Source organism: Elgaria multicarinata, chromosome 5 (genome assembly GCF_023053635.1).
Source record: "Elgaria multicarinata webbii isolate HBS135686 ecotype San Diego chromosome 5, rElgMul1.1.pri, whole genome shotgun sequence".
Lineage (NCBI taxonomy): Eukaryota > Metazoa > Chordata > Lepidosauria > Squamata > Anguidae > Elgaria > Elgaria multicarinata.
In genome coordinates this window covers 58,231,735-58,245,202 of record NC_086175.1, presented here as the reverse complement: position 1 = coordinate 58,245,202, position 13,468 = coordinate 58,231,735, and the positions used below count along the sequence as shown (strand labels likewise).

The following is a 13,468-nucleotide window of genomic DNA, read 5'->3' as shown; positions in this document are numbered from 1 at the left end:
TATTACTGGTGTCAAGGACTTGAAGTATTTAAAGATCAACTATATGTATTTGCAGAGGAAGCAAATTTTGCAACATATCACTATTCTTGTGAAAACTGGAGAAGTTAGCCAGTGGAAACTTTTGTCTTATTTTTTTCTCTTGGGTTAACTGAAGCAGCACAAAGTTAGTTCTTTGAGAGTGGGTGGAACACTTGTTAAATGTATTCTGTATTTCCACACTCAGAGTCCCAACTCTTCTTGGATATTTTAGGTTGGTCACTGCCCACCAGTAATCTCCTGGCCTGCTCTTGGTAGACCACTAGCGTCTGCTGGTCCTTGCAAATCTTACCTGACTAGGTAGACTTTTGTCTGCCTGGTAAAGGAAGATAATTCTTATATATTTAAGCAGAATGCCTGAGCTCACTTAAGACTTGAATGTTAAGAGATTTGAATTATTACTTGATATTGAGAGATCTTGAGTATGCAGTCTTGCTTTGTCATTGTAAAATATATTGCTGAACCATGCGGATTCCAGCAGGCCCAGCCCAAGGATAGATAGTGTCCTAGATGAAAGCCACTTTTAGAAGCAGCACCCCTATCAACTTACAGTGTGTGTGTGTGTGTGTTTGTGTGTGTAGTGCTTATAGTATTTATTGTATTTGTAATGCTTATAATGCTTCGTTATGTCACTTTGTTCTGTTCTGTTCATTTTTATCTAGAATGAATGGCATTAAAATGAAAATAAAGCATATTTTAAAGCAACCTGGTGTCCTCCAGATGTTTTGAACTACAACTCCCAGTATTCTTGACAATTGGTAATGCTGGCTGAGGCTGATGGGAGTTGATACCCAAAATATCTAGAAGTCACCAGATTGGGGAAGAGTGCTTTAAAGCTACCTGATGGAATTTTATTTTTGTAGTTAGTACCCAAGAGAGCTGTAGAGCCTCTCTACATGACGCTTTTCTCCTGCAATTGAGATTGGTTACTCATGGAATTTTATGGGTCTTTTTCATGACATTGTCAGCCTCCAGGGCTTCTGACATTTATCCTGGTTTTTTAAAGATGGGGATAACGAACTATCTAAATATCGTGGGTTGATTGCTTGTGAAAAGAGGAAGTTGCACTTAACAGCAGCTATACCACAGTGTCATCTAGTGGCTTTATAGTGAAACATATAAAACTTGTGGATAAAGGAACGCATGGTTAAAAAATAGTGTAAGTGCATGGAAAGGCTGATCTTAATCCCACAAATAATCCAGAAGCAGAATCTTCAATAAAGTTGTGGGATAAAAAGCCCAGTGTGGAAAAGCTTGTAGAAAAAAAGGGTAAAGATACTTATTATTTTCTTTCAACCTAGCTCGCCGCAGACAATACATTCAAGAAACATTGAGGGCTAAACTACATGTTACATTAAATACATAGCATGCATCTGGTCCTCGTTATTTTGTTTCAAGATGTCCGTTGAAATGTTCACTATGCCTATAACCAACTCAGATAGAGGTAAAACAAAACTGAAAAGTTTCATAACAATCGATCAAATGTCATAGAGGCAGTGAGTGTCTGAAAATTTCAATTGGCTGTCATTTTGTTTCAAGATGTCCGTTGAAATGTTCATACGAATGAACTCCATCAGTTGGACTTGTTCAAACAGGCTCAGTTCCCCTTAAGTACATAGTCAATTGGAAAATGCTGTGTGTGAGAGAAAGAGCACTTCAGAGCTGGTGTGGCGCTTTGTATCCATAGTACAAAACAGGAGAAGCTACATTTGTGTACCCTTCCACTGACTATCTCAGTTGGAGAACTTCTAAATAAGTGTACTGTGTTACATTTCACCTGTGCCTCTTGTTCATATTTGAAATTGAACAGATCTGCTATAAAAGTTCAGGAAGTTGGATGTTTATGCAATATGCCTCTCTTTTCAGGCATAAGCAGAGGTAAACGTCAAGCTGGTGTTTTGAAGGGAAATGTATTGGTTTAAATAAATTTGTTCAGGGGCAATAGTTATACATTCTGCTATTACTAAGATGTTTTTCCTATAAGAAACTGCTTTTGAAATAGAACTTTAACTTATCGACCCTGAGAATATACTTTTACCAAAATTCCCCAGGCAAATGTGGTCATTTGGAGTTTTGCTCCCCCACTCCATTCCCCTGCTCATTTTTAGTTTCTAGATCACCACCCACGTAAACAAATCTGTGTCACGTTTGTTTGTTTTTCACTTTTCATGAAGCAGCTCTGTAAAACATTTACAGAAGTTGATTGCATGGTGATGAGAGAAAAACAAAGGCCTGACACGGCTATCAATTGACTTTGGGAGAAAATTGCATTTAATTTGTTTGTTTGTTACCTCAGCAGTCCACAATAAATATTAAAATCACATTTAAAATATAGGACTGTACTGTGCATCCATTGCTGTAGATGTGTATTTGTCATCTGTTTGCAGTGTCTCTCTTCTCTTAAATAGTATAGAATTTCCCAGATCTAAACCTTTAAGTCCTGGGCCATAGACTTTGAAAAAGGGCTGTCAGCCAGCTAAAGATAAGTTAGCTAATCAACTGTTACACATTGCACACATTGATAACACTATGTAAAAAAATTAATTAGCAATCATGGGTTGGCTCCAATGGTACACATGTGAAAATGTTCAACAAATGGAAGAGTAGGAGTGTTGATTCACACTCTCTCTGGAACACTCCCACACTCTTCTAGAGGATTCCCCAGCCCTCTAGATCAGTGTTTTTTTAGGGGAGGACTCAGCAAGAATCTCCTCCCCTATTTCCATTTGTGGGAGTTGAAAATGCCCCGTTCCATGAGTGTAGACCTTTGGTTTAAATGTATTGCCTGGCTCTTAACTGACAAAATGAGTCAAATTAATATAGTGTAGTAACACCTCATTAAATATGCTTTTATGAGAATGACAAATAAGACAGTTTCACCCAAGTCAGAGATAAATTAACTTTACAAAAAGCAACAACCCAAAGCTAACGTTTGTTCTTGCAGGTTGTGGTGTGTGAGAGAAGATCTCCATTATTTCCATTGCGTTTATGAAGCAGACAATGCTATGACCTTTTTAGACTTGTGAGTTTAGTTCACAGTTTCTGAGCAGACTTTGTAGTATGCCTCTCTTCTCCCAACAACTTATTAATGTTTCAGACTCGAGAAATGTACATGGCTTATTCACAAGCACCCCATTTCTCACTGAGATATAGTGTTGTTGCTTTTCTTGGTTAGTTTCTTTACTCCTTTGCTCAATGAAGGGTACTTCTGGGTTTGAAAAAGAATTAACATTTTGCTTTAAAACTAAAAGCTAATGTCTAACTTTAAAGAATATATCTGGTCAACATTAAATTCACTATTCTCTGAAGTGCATTATAGGTGGTGACTGAGTGGTGTTTTACGGCATGCTCTGGTGAAAGTGATTTTGACCTCCTCATTCAGTTGCCAGCTTGCAGCTGTATTTGGGATTCAATGCACTGAGACGTTTACAGGCAATTTTTAACTGAGCTAACCCATGGCTGGATTGTGATATGAAAAAGGGAAAAGCCTCCTTTTCCAGTAACACTGGCGTGTGGGTCTCCATCCTTACCCTTACTGGTGTGGACTGTATTCCAGAACACTTAAGGTGCTACCAAATTCACAATAAATTACCAGCTATTTCATTACTGCTCCCCTCCCCCTGTTAGCTGCCACTTCATTACGGTGTAGTCACATTGAAAGCAAAATGCAGCTTACGCTCTTCCAGATCTTGCAATAATTCTATAAATTATTTACATTAATTTTACTTGTAGATTTGTTCCAAAGAATTGCATCTTTCCATTCAAGTTGCTCTTCTGCTAACCAAACATTTTAGTTTCAACTTCTTTCTGTTAAGTAAGAATGATAATAAAATAACCAGAATTTTTTTATTCACTCTGACAAAAGCAAAGTAACACATCATTAAATGTCACATTATTCTCTACTCAAGCTTGTTTATATCATTGTCTTCCTGTGATTTGCTAGCGTTTCATGATGCTTTATAGTACATGAGTGAGATGTTGGTAGTAAAATCTATGTCCCAGATTTTTATGGGACTGATGGAATGGAACTATATTGTGTGGTTTAAACCATCCTAGTTCCAGTGGTGAATGGCTGCTGTTGTGGAACTACAGAAAAGTCAATGCATAGGAGTAAACCAGATGATTACTGCAGCCCACCATGGCTTTTTTAAAAAGACTTCTTAATATTTATAATGATTTGCCACCATAATTTTTCTCCAGGCTGGGCCATGGATTGTAGTGTACCAGGTGCTTCATAACCACACCATTGGTTTTTTTCCATTGAGATGAGGGGCACAGAGGTCAAATGTCCTGTGGGTTTATTCTAGTTCGAAGATAACTGAAGAGCAGTATTTCTTGGGGTGGGGGAAATCTATGTAAAAGACTAGCAAATCATGGCAGCAAAATAAACAGTAATGTTAGAATATTATAAAGTCAGCAGTGTTTCTTACTTTACAATATTTTATGTCTTTCTACTATTAAGATAAATAGAATTTTTTATATTGTCCTCCCTTTAGATAGCTTATGCATTCTTCTTATTTGGCTTCAAGATTTGGTGAAACTGGAGTTGTATGTCTGAGTTGTTAATTACTTTATTATTTGGGCTTTCACTCCTTTCCCCCATGTTTCTGTTGTTCCCCAAAAACCCTTGTGGCTGTAAGTAAATTTAATTTGATTTTTCTTCCGTTGCAAATGCAGAAAATCAAACGTTCTGATAAGATTTGCATTGATTTCTGAAATTCTGAAGGGAAAATGTTCACACTGTCTGAAACATTTTAACTCCCAAGTGAACACAGACCAAGACTTTAGTGTATGTCTGATTGTGAGCTCAGATTACTCATTTTAAAGCAAGTAAAATGTTTCTCACTAGCTGAAAATAGCCCACGTTTGGAAGAGACTGTTAATATCACTTAATAGTAAGTTTTTGTGCTTGATCATTCTCATTATAAAACTTAAGATTCTGTAATTTGGGTGAGCATTGTGTATGTGTTGAAATGCTACAAAGGCCTGTGCTAAAATGACCTAGGAATATCGTTTTTTTTAAACACCTCAAATGGTATATTTAGCCTGTGTGCTAAAGATACTTTCTTTTTTACTGCTCTCAGGAATTGACAGTGTATTCAGACAGTACTCATACAATTCACAACAACAACATCACTCTCAACACACAAACACACACGTACTTCGACCTCTGTTCATAGTACAGCCTGAACATATTCGAAATTCCACCTTGGGAGGAAATCCAGCAAGCATCAAATGACTGAGCTATACCTTATTCCAATGAGAGTCTCACCCTGGTCATAAAAATATAGGTGAGGGATTGAGTGACGGTAGAAAGGTTGAAGATGACAAGACCCTTGGGATAATACTGGGCTTTCTTAATCCTCTTTTTTAAAACAGAAACAAAGAAGAAAAAGAAATGCAGCAGCTGAAGAGTTTCTCATGGAATGTGTTATTTCACCAATTTACGGTTCAATAACCAGCTGCCATAATATGTTAGGTTGGAAGCCACACTCAGGTTCAGTCTGGGCACCTCCTTGCATCCAACTGACAATTTAGTACATTGTTAGTTCAAGAATCATAATCTGTCTGCAAAGTTTCATGAATTTCTTCTGTTCGAGAGTATTACAAATTTGCATTGAGAACAAAAACTTGATGTCGCCTGTCTGCTAAAGATACTTCTTCTTTTTTACTGCTCTGAGGAATTGCCATAATGTATCAATCTATGTAGTGCTGATATAGTATTCAAGGCACAGAGCAAACAAACAAACAAAAACCAACCTACAATCATAATTTGGTTTGGTGTTTATAACGTACAGGTAACACTGAAATATTTTCCCACCATTGAAAATAGATTTATTTTATCATCTGAGTTAGAACTAATTTTTTCAATCCGCAGAAGAGGAAATAGATCCTCAGAGGGGAAGTTCTGTTTTTAGTTATAGCAGCTAACGAAAATAGGCATTTTGCTTCTTAATGCTGTGAATAAATTCAGAAAATGATCCCTGATTGTTAGTAATTATGAGTTGGCAAAATTGCTGGTATTCTATTGTCCCACCAACCCACCCCTCCCTGAATAAGCTATCTACAATACTCAGAAACTGTCAGTGTATAAATAAATGTATAATATGATTTCATTATTAATTTTAAAGATTACGGTACTGAAATTTTGAGCTTATATGCATATCCATATTTAAAGCTTGTTGAAGTTGGAAATTTCAGTTAAATTTTCCAGAAGCTTTCTGGAGTGATTTAGGAACCTAGCTTCCAAAATTAGAAACCTCTGCAGAGTACTGTTGTTGTTTTTGAGATAAAATCTCTCCAGGAAAAAATTAAGCATTATTGGAGAAATGCCATTGCCTTTTCTCCACAAAATTGCTATGTGATCATAGGAACATACATTTTCCATCCATGCCAGGAATAACTAGAATTATAGTGTTTAGATCTCCGTTTCTTGAGGTCACTCTCCTCTATATTAGTTCTGCTTTCAGAACAAAATATGTCAGCTGTAGGATCTAGTGTAGCCATTTTTTGAAAAATAATCAGTCATGGTTTTTGAACTTTCTGTGTTGGAGTAAAGTAAGATTTTAGGAACCAGATGTTGGTCACATAGCACTCTAGCTAGGACATAAAAACTTCATTTTCATTAGTCACAGACTATAAGCTGATCAAAAACCATAAACAGAGGAGTTTCAGATTCTTGATAATCCATTATGTTTCAAACTTTCATTTATAGTATCCAACTGGAGATTATGTACAATAACAACAGCACAAAATGTCTAATTTAGCTGCAGCCAAATCTGTGCAAGATGTAATACAGATTCTGATTCTGAGGACAAAGCAGAAAGTTTAAGAAATGATCAATTGAGATTCAGCAACTTACTCATTCGCAGAAGGGCTTTTTATTTGTCAGATCATGTGTGGGCATACGTCAGGCTTACAGGATGTACATTGTTTTGATCAGGGGAAGTATACTAGTCGATGGGAATATGAGCAGGAGGGTGCTGTTGCAGACATTGGTTGGTCGTTGTGGGAAACAGTGATGGAATAGGTAGACTTGGTCTGATTCAGCACAGCTCTTATTCTAAGCATACAGTCACCTTGTGTAAGCTTTAGTAGTAGTAGTAGTATTGAAGTCCTATGCTACATGAGGAATGGGCATACTTCAGACGTCCAGGATCTACTTTGCCTTTTTGTGTGTGAGAACATTGAAGTCCACCATTTGAAGTCAGGACAAGCATACATGTAGTAGCATTAAGAAACAAGGTGCGTCTGAGCCCATGGCTCACAGTCCTTTCACATAGAGATCCACTCGTGGTTTCTCACCAAATTTTATTGATTACAGCAGCCTAATTTAGAGTAGGGGGAGGCTTTTGGTTGTTGCTGTTCATAAATATTTGGGAGTCAGAAGCACTTGCAGATCTAATGCAAATCACCCAGAGATCTACTAGTGGATTCCAAGCTACATTCTGCTCACCCCAATTTATTTGTATTCCGTATTTTCCACAATGCATTGTACAATGCAACATTAACCCAATTGTAGGTCATTTAAAACATATTAAAGTTTAAAAAAACACAAGACATACTAGATGGTCAGTTAACAACATCCAGTACCAATAATAACATACTTGCATTAAACAATTCACAAAACAGTTTGTGTTAAGAGACCTAACAATAACAAACCTCATGCAAAAAAGGGAAAACTCAAACACAGGGCTTTTCGAGCAGCAGAACAAGACCCTCCTCCCATCAGTGTCCCATGTCCTGAGTAAAGAAAAAGCACCCTCATCTTCATGGCAACTGCACTGAGTGAGGCAAAGTGGAAGAAGCCTCTCCCTGGGCAGATGCCTTCAAGCTGTTCTAAAGAAGTGCCGACACCTTCATACACACCAAAAGTAGCAGAAGCTCCCTGACAAAGATTCCTAGTGCTGGGGGGTATGGCAAGGCAGGAAACAGGTGGAAACAGGCAAACCCTGATGGGAAACATAGTCCCCACTGTTTGTCGTATTTCTTCCCGAATTCAATCATTCCAGCTTCTGAGAGCACTAGTTCTAGTGTCATGTGAAGTGGAGCATTGGTAGCAAACATGTAGGCCAACTTTGAACCTTTGTGTTATCTTAAGCAAAGGCAGCTTCCTGTTTGCTTTTAGTGTGTGTACGTCTTTTAAAAGCTAGGCAGCATTAGTATGATATTGACATGAGGACTTCTGCTTGTTGTTGGTCATAGGATAATATCTCTGGCTGTTTCATCTTGCATAACGATTACTCATTTCGTAGTGGTAATCACTATGTGCAGGACACTTTAGATGCTAGATGGAAATCAAGGAAGAAATATTAAGTTTCAGTGTGGTAGGATCTTTGACTTTCTTAGTATGTTTCCTCTAGCAAGCACAGAAGGCTTTACGCTTGATCATAACTAGGTTAATTGGGCACCAAGTTCCACTGATGTCAGTGGAGTTGCTTTCGAATTGCAATAAGAATGTTAATTCTGAGCATTTCATTGTAAATGACAGCCTTGTTACTACTTCCACCTTTTGTGCATTGTGTTCTAAATCCATTTGGATTTTTTAACAGTGATTTGGAAATATGTATATAAACAGTGCTAGGAGACTTGAACTAGACATGATATATATATAATCTGAGAAAAGAGATGAGATAGATTAATGGACTTCTACTTTCTTTTTCTGCTCTTCCTTTAGCATTCTTAAGTCTCCCTTATTTGCCAACAACAGTCATGCAAAACTTTTTAAAAAATGACATTTGTACATAAAGTGCAATGAGAATGTAAGACAATTTTCATATAGGAAGTGCTTTAGAAATTACTTGTAATATAGTGATGAAAGATATTGATGGTGATGTAAATTCACCCAAGCTAGTCTGGAATTGCTAACTTCATTCACTCACATTTTCTTCACAGAGAGGTCATATAAACAATAACCATTATGAAACATGCTTCATATCAGTTCTTTTTCCTACATTTCTTTAGTCTTTTTTCATACTGTTGAAAATCTGGCTTCTTTTTAAAAGAATGGAACAACAGTGCAGTAATCACAGATGTAGTTCATTCTTGGCACAACTTTTCTGTCTTTGAGTTTTTTTCTGCTTCTGTCCAATGAATGACATCCTCTTTCCTTCCCATTGAGGCCCTTTATGCCTATCTGTGTGAGTGTGTGAGAGAGAGAGAGCGGGCGGGCGGGCAGGCGGGAAAATACTAGTCTGGTTGCAGGAAGGATTCAAAGTGAAAATTGGACCTCCCCCCACCCCAGGTGCTTGATCTACTGCTGCTGTTGAGGCAGGAATTTTAAATCACTGCATGCGCTGAGATTTTATATTTATACAATTTTTTATAAAACAATCCCAAGGCAGTAACAATATATTTATCATTATAAAATACTCAAGAGTCAGTCTGTCAAATTCAATATACAATGCCATTCAACTATCCTGCTCTGATACATAGGCCCAACTCAAAAGCCTTGGCAGAAAACAATTGTTTTCATTTGGTGCCATAGAGTAAGCAATGTTGACACCCATCTAACCTCCAAGGGGAGGGCCTTCCACAGCCTTTTGTTGAGGCTGCCATCAAGAAGGCCTTATCAAAAGTTCCAGAAATCTGGACTTCATTTGGCGATCATATAATTGGAAGGGCCTCCCCAGTAGATCTCAAGTCATGGGCAGGATGTTATAGGGAGAGGCACACATTTGGGTACATTTCAGGTCCTTTCCTCCCCCATACCCTGGCTTTGAAAAGGTACTGGTGACCTTTGCACAAGGTATGCTTTTCATCTGAGGTGTTGAGGCAGCACGAATGTGTCTTCTAAATGGTTCTTCTCCCTCTCTGTTTCTATTTCTTATACAGGAGATAAAAAAAGATGTGAAGAAAGAAACTCTTGCCAACAGAGCACCAGAAAAGTCTATACATGAAGTTTCCAATGGAAGTCCTTTACTGTTGTCTGAGACGATTATTAGAGCCTCCAAGAAAGGTAAAGAACATTTAATTATAAATTTTAATGAAGTACTTTAAGGAAAAATTATATTGCAAAGTTTCCAAACATAAAGGTACATATTAGGCTGGAAAAAGCTTTCAGATGGACACAGATGAGTGAAGCCAATTCAAGCATGCAGTTCCTGAGGTGGTCCACTCTTCTCTTTTGACCATACCACTTCAATTATTAAATTTGGGAGGTTCTTGCATATCTTTAAACCTACTGCTTCATTCCTGACTAGAACTATTTTAATAAGTAGCCATTAAAAAAGATTTCTCATAACTTAGGAAGTATTAAATACATAGATATAGTCTTTTATATAAATACTTGTCTAGAGTTTCCTTAAAACAGCTCCTTTTCCCTGTGGCCTTTACTGTCACCACATGATGAGATTTACATAAAGCTGGGTTATCTAAAGGGGTCCATTGTGTTGTGGTGTGACTCTCAACTGATTCAAAAGTACAGAAGAAGCCCAAGGTATAGTCTTTCCTAGCATATACAGTCCAGGTATGTTTAAAAAAAATGTCTGCCTGTATGCGGAAAGCACTTCCTAAATCTAACATAATCTTGCATTTGAATTGCACAGATAAAGTGGCTGCAAATGGTTGCTTATGGCATGTATGATTATCACATGGAAAGCTGGTTATCTGTAATATCTGGGTAGTGGTGAGAAGAATTTCCTCCCTCAAACCTCTGATTGGGTGTGGATGAGTGGTAAGAATTGTCCCACGACGTTGCCAAATGCCACAAATGACTAGCTTCCTACATAGTTATACTGTATGCACCCTGTGCTAAGCTTACAACTAGTAAGTGATCATATCCACCTGGAGATGTTCGATAAATGCTTCAGTAATTATTTATATGGAATCTTGTCTGTAGGTAATGCTTCTTCATAAATACTTTATTATCCAAGTATATGATTGTCACCTGCGAGAGGGTTGGAAGGGGTCTGGTTCCCAGGCAGAGTTCTAAGGAAAAGTCACTCCTGGACTGGTGGTGGGCTCCAGGGTCTGGTTGGGAAGCTAATAGACTGCACCAGAGTCCCACCAGCTAAGCCAGCAGTATTCAGAAAGCTGACAGGCAGTGTTTTGAGTATGGTGGGGCAAAAATATCTCTGAGGGGACTTTAAAAATATAAGGGGAGAGCAGACAGGAAGGAGAAAATGCAGCAGAGGAATATGGGGAAGTGAAAGAAAGCTAACATACTGAAATAAAGAAGGCCAGGGGGAGGAAAAGAGAGTTTGAAGGGAAACAAAAGCAAGAGGTGGGGAAAGCATTCCAATGGGACTGAAAAGCATTTGCCTATAAAGCAGCGGTTCTCAACCTGTGGGTCGCGACCCCTTTGGGGGTCGAAAGACCCTTTCACAGGGGTCGCCTAAGACCATCGGAAAACACATATTTCCGATGGTCATTTATTTGTAATTAGAAATAAATATTTCACAATATATAATTATATATTGTTTTGTGATTAATCACTATGCTTTAATTATGTTCAATTTGTAACAATGAAAATACATCCTGCATATCAGATATTTACATTACGATTCATAACAGTAGCAAAATTACAGTTATGAAGTAGCAACGAAAATAATTTTATGGTTGGGGGTCGCCACAACATGAGGAACTGTATTAAAGGGTCGCGGCATTAGGAAGGTTGAGAACCACTGCTATAAGGGCAGGAGTCAACTTGTGGGGAGGGCAAGAGTGACTGACTGAATGATCCCAGAGCCAAATGCTCAGCATTCTCTCATCTTTCTCAACCCTACTCTCCCATGTAGAAGGGTGAGGAATTACTAGCATAAAACTTAGTTCCTTTCAAGTGGGAGGTAGCTTTGCAGCTTCTGCCTCTTCATACTTTTACCATACAGTTTTGCTGACAAGGAAATCTCATATATTGAAGACCTTTGAAGAACATGTATTCCAAATACTTACCTCATAGAATCATAGGATAGTAGAGTAGGAAGGGGCCTATAAGGCCATCGAGTCCAACCCCCCACTCGATGCAGGAAACCACCCTAAAGCATACCTAGAGCTAAGTTCCCCCAATTTGATGAATGGAAAACGAGTACCATGTTGACTAGGTTTACATTGTATCTAACTTTGCTTCCTGAAAAAAGACTGTTTATTTTGATTTGGTAAGGGCACTGTATTTGTCTCTTGGCTATGAAAGGCATAGATAATGGGGGTAGGGGAGATTGATGGGCTGCTACCACTTAGACTTGTTACAATAGTATATTATCTGTTTTGAAAATATATTGCATTTTTACCTCAGTGCTTCATTGCAATGAGTGCCATGTTGACTGGGGTTTTCTTAATGCCAATGTCCCCCTCTTTTACTTGCATTATAGTACGATGAAATAAACAAGTGCTTATCTAATATATTTCTGCTGTGCAAAGATGCTGAAGTTTCCACTAGTTACCCATGTAACATTTGTTGTAAAAGGAATACAACATCAAAAAGTTTTAGAAGCGTAAAATTACAATGCCAGCTCATTCAGTTCATGAATTAAGTAGGCAAGGTGCCAATTGCAGAAAATGGCATTGTTGCTCTTGAAAATAAAGAATCTTGGAATGGTTTGGACTGCTCTTGTAACACACGTTCTGACTTCTTTCCATCCTAAGAATGAATGTCATCCCATAGGACATGCTACAAGAATGAAAATAACCTATTAATGTCTAGGTATGCCTTGCTTTTTTAAAGTTAAGAATTGGGACAGCAGCAGTTCCCATTTTCACATTTAAATGAGAAAGATATGTTTGCCTCGGTTTGGTATCTGGTTGGACTTCTTTGACCAATTGCTGAATCTGTGACTTGCCTGCCTGGAATATCAGATTGTGATCTGGTGGATACACTAAGGGCTTCCCCACATGAGACTTTTATCCTGCAATTGAGCTTGGTTAGTCATGGAAGTTTGCAGGTCCTTTACATGAAGTAGTCAACCACCAGTGCCTCTCTCATGCTTTCCGAGCATTTTTGCAACTTAATTTGAAACAGAAATAATTTGGCAACAAAAAGAGCTAATTTCAATCTGTTTGCATTTGTCCTATTTAAAGAGGAAGTGCCACTATATCTACAACTTAAAGCAGTTTGTTGCTAGAGCAGTAGCAGTAAAATAAATCTATTTACATCTCTGTGATTCATAGAGCTGTTAAAAGTAGCATTCTGAAAGGCTAATGATGAGACTATGATGGGATTTTAGGGTGCAGATTTTAATTATGATAAGATTTTAGGGTGCCCTACCAGGATTATCCCAGGAATAAACTGTGGTGTTCTGTTAAAACAATTGTCCCATAGGATGAGTTTATATGTTATATTTTGTATCACTATGTGAAATTTGTGATTGTATCCCAACATTATACAGGTACTAACTATCATCCTCCCACCCACCCCAATGCCCTCCAGATATTTTGGAGTACAATTCTCAAGATTCCTGACCATTGCCCATGCTGGCTAGGGCTGATGGGCATTGAA

General features: G+C 37.9%; 1 protein-coding gene across 3 annotated transcripts in view; it reads left to right on the top strand.

Annotated features, from left to right (window-relative positions):
- Positions 1 to 13,468, top strand: part of SH3KBP1 (SH3 domain containing kinase binding protein 1) — a 177,325-nt gene that overhangs the window by 52,332 nt on the left and 111,525 nt on the right. For all 3 annotated transcript variants that reach the window (XM_063126438.1, XM_063126441.1, XM_063126439.1), the window contains one exon: positions 9,871 to 9,994. In XM_063126438.1, the coding sequence (XP_062982508.1) occupies positions 9,871 to 9,994 (124 nt within the window). The remainder of the gene's footprint in view (positions 1 to 9,870; positions 9,995 to 13,468) is intronic.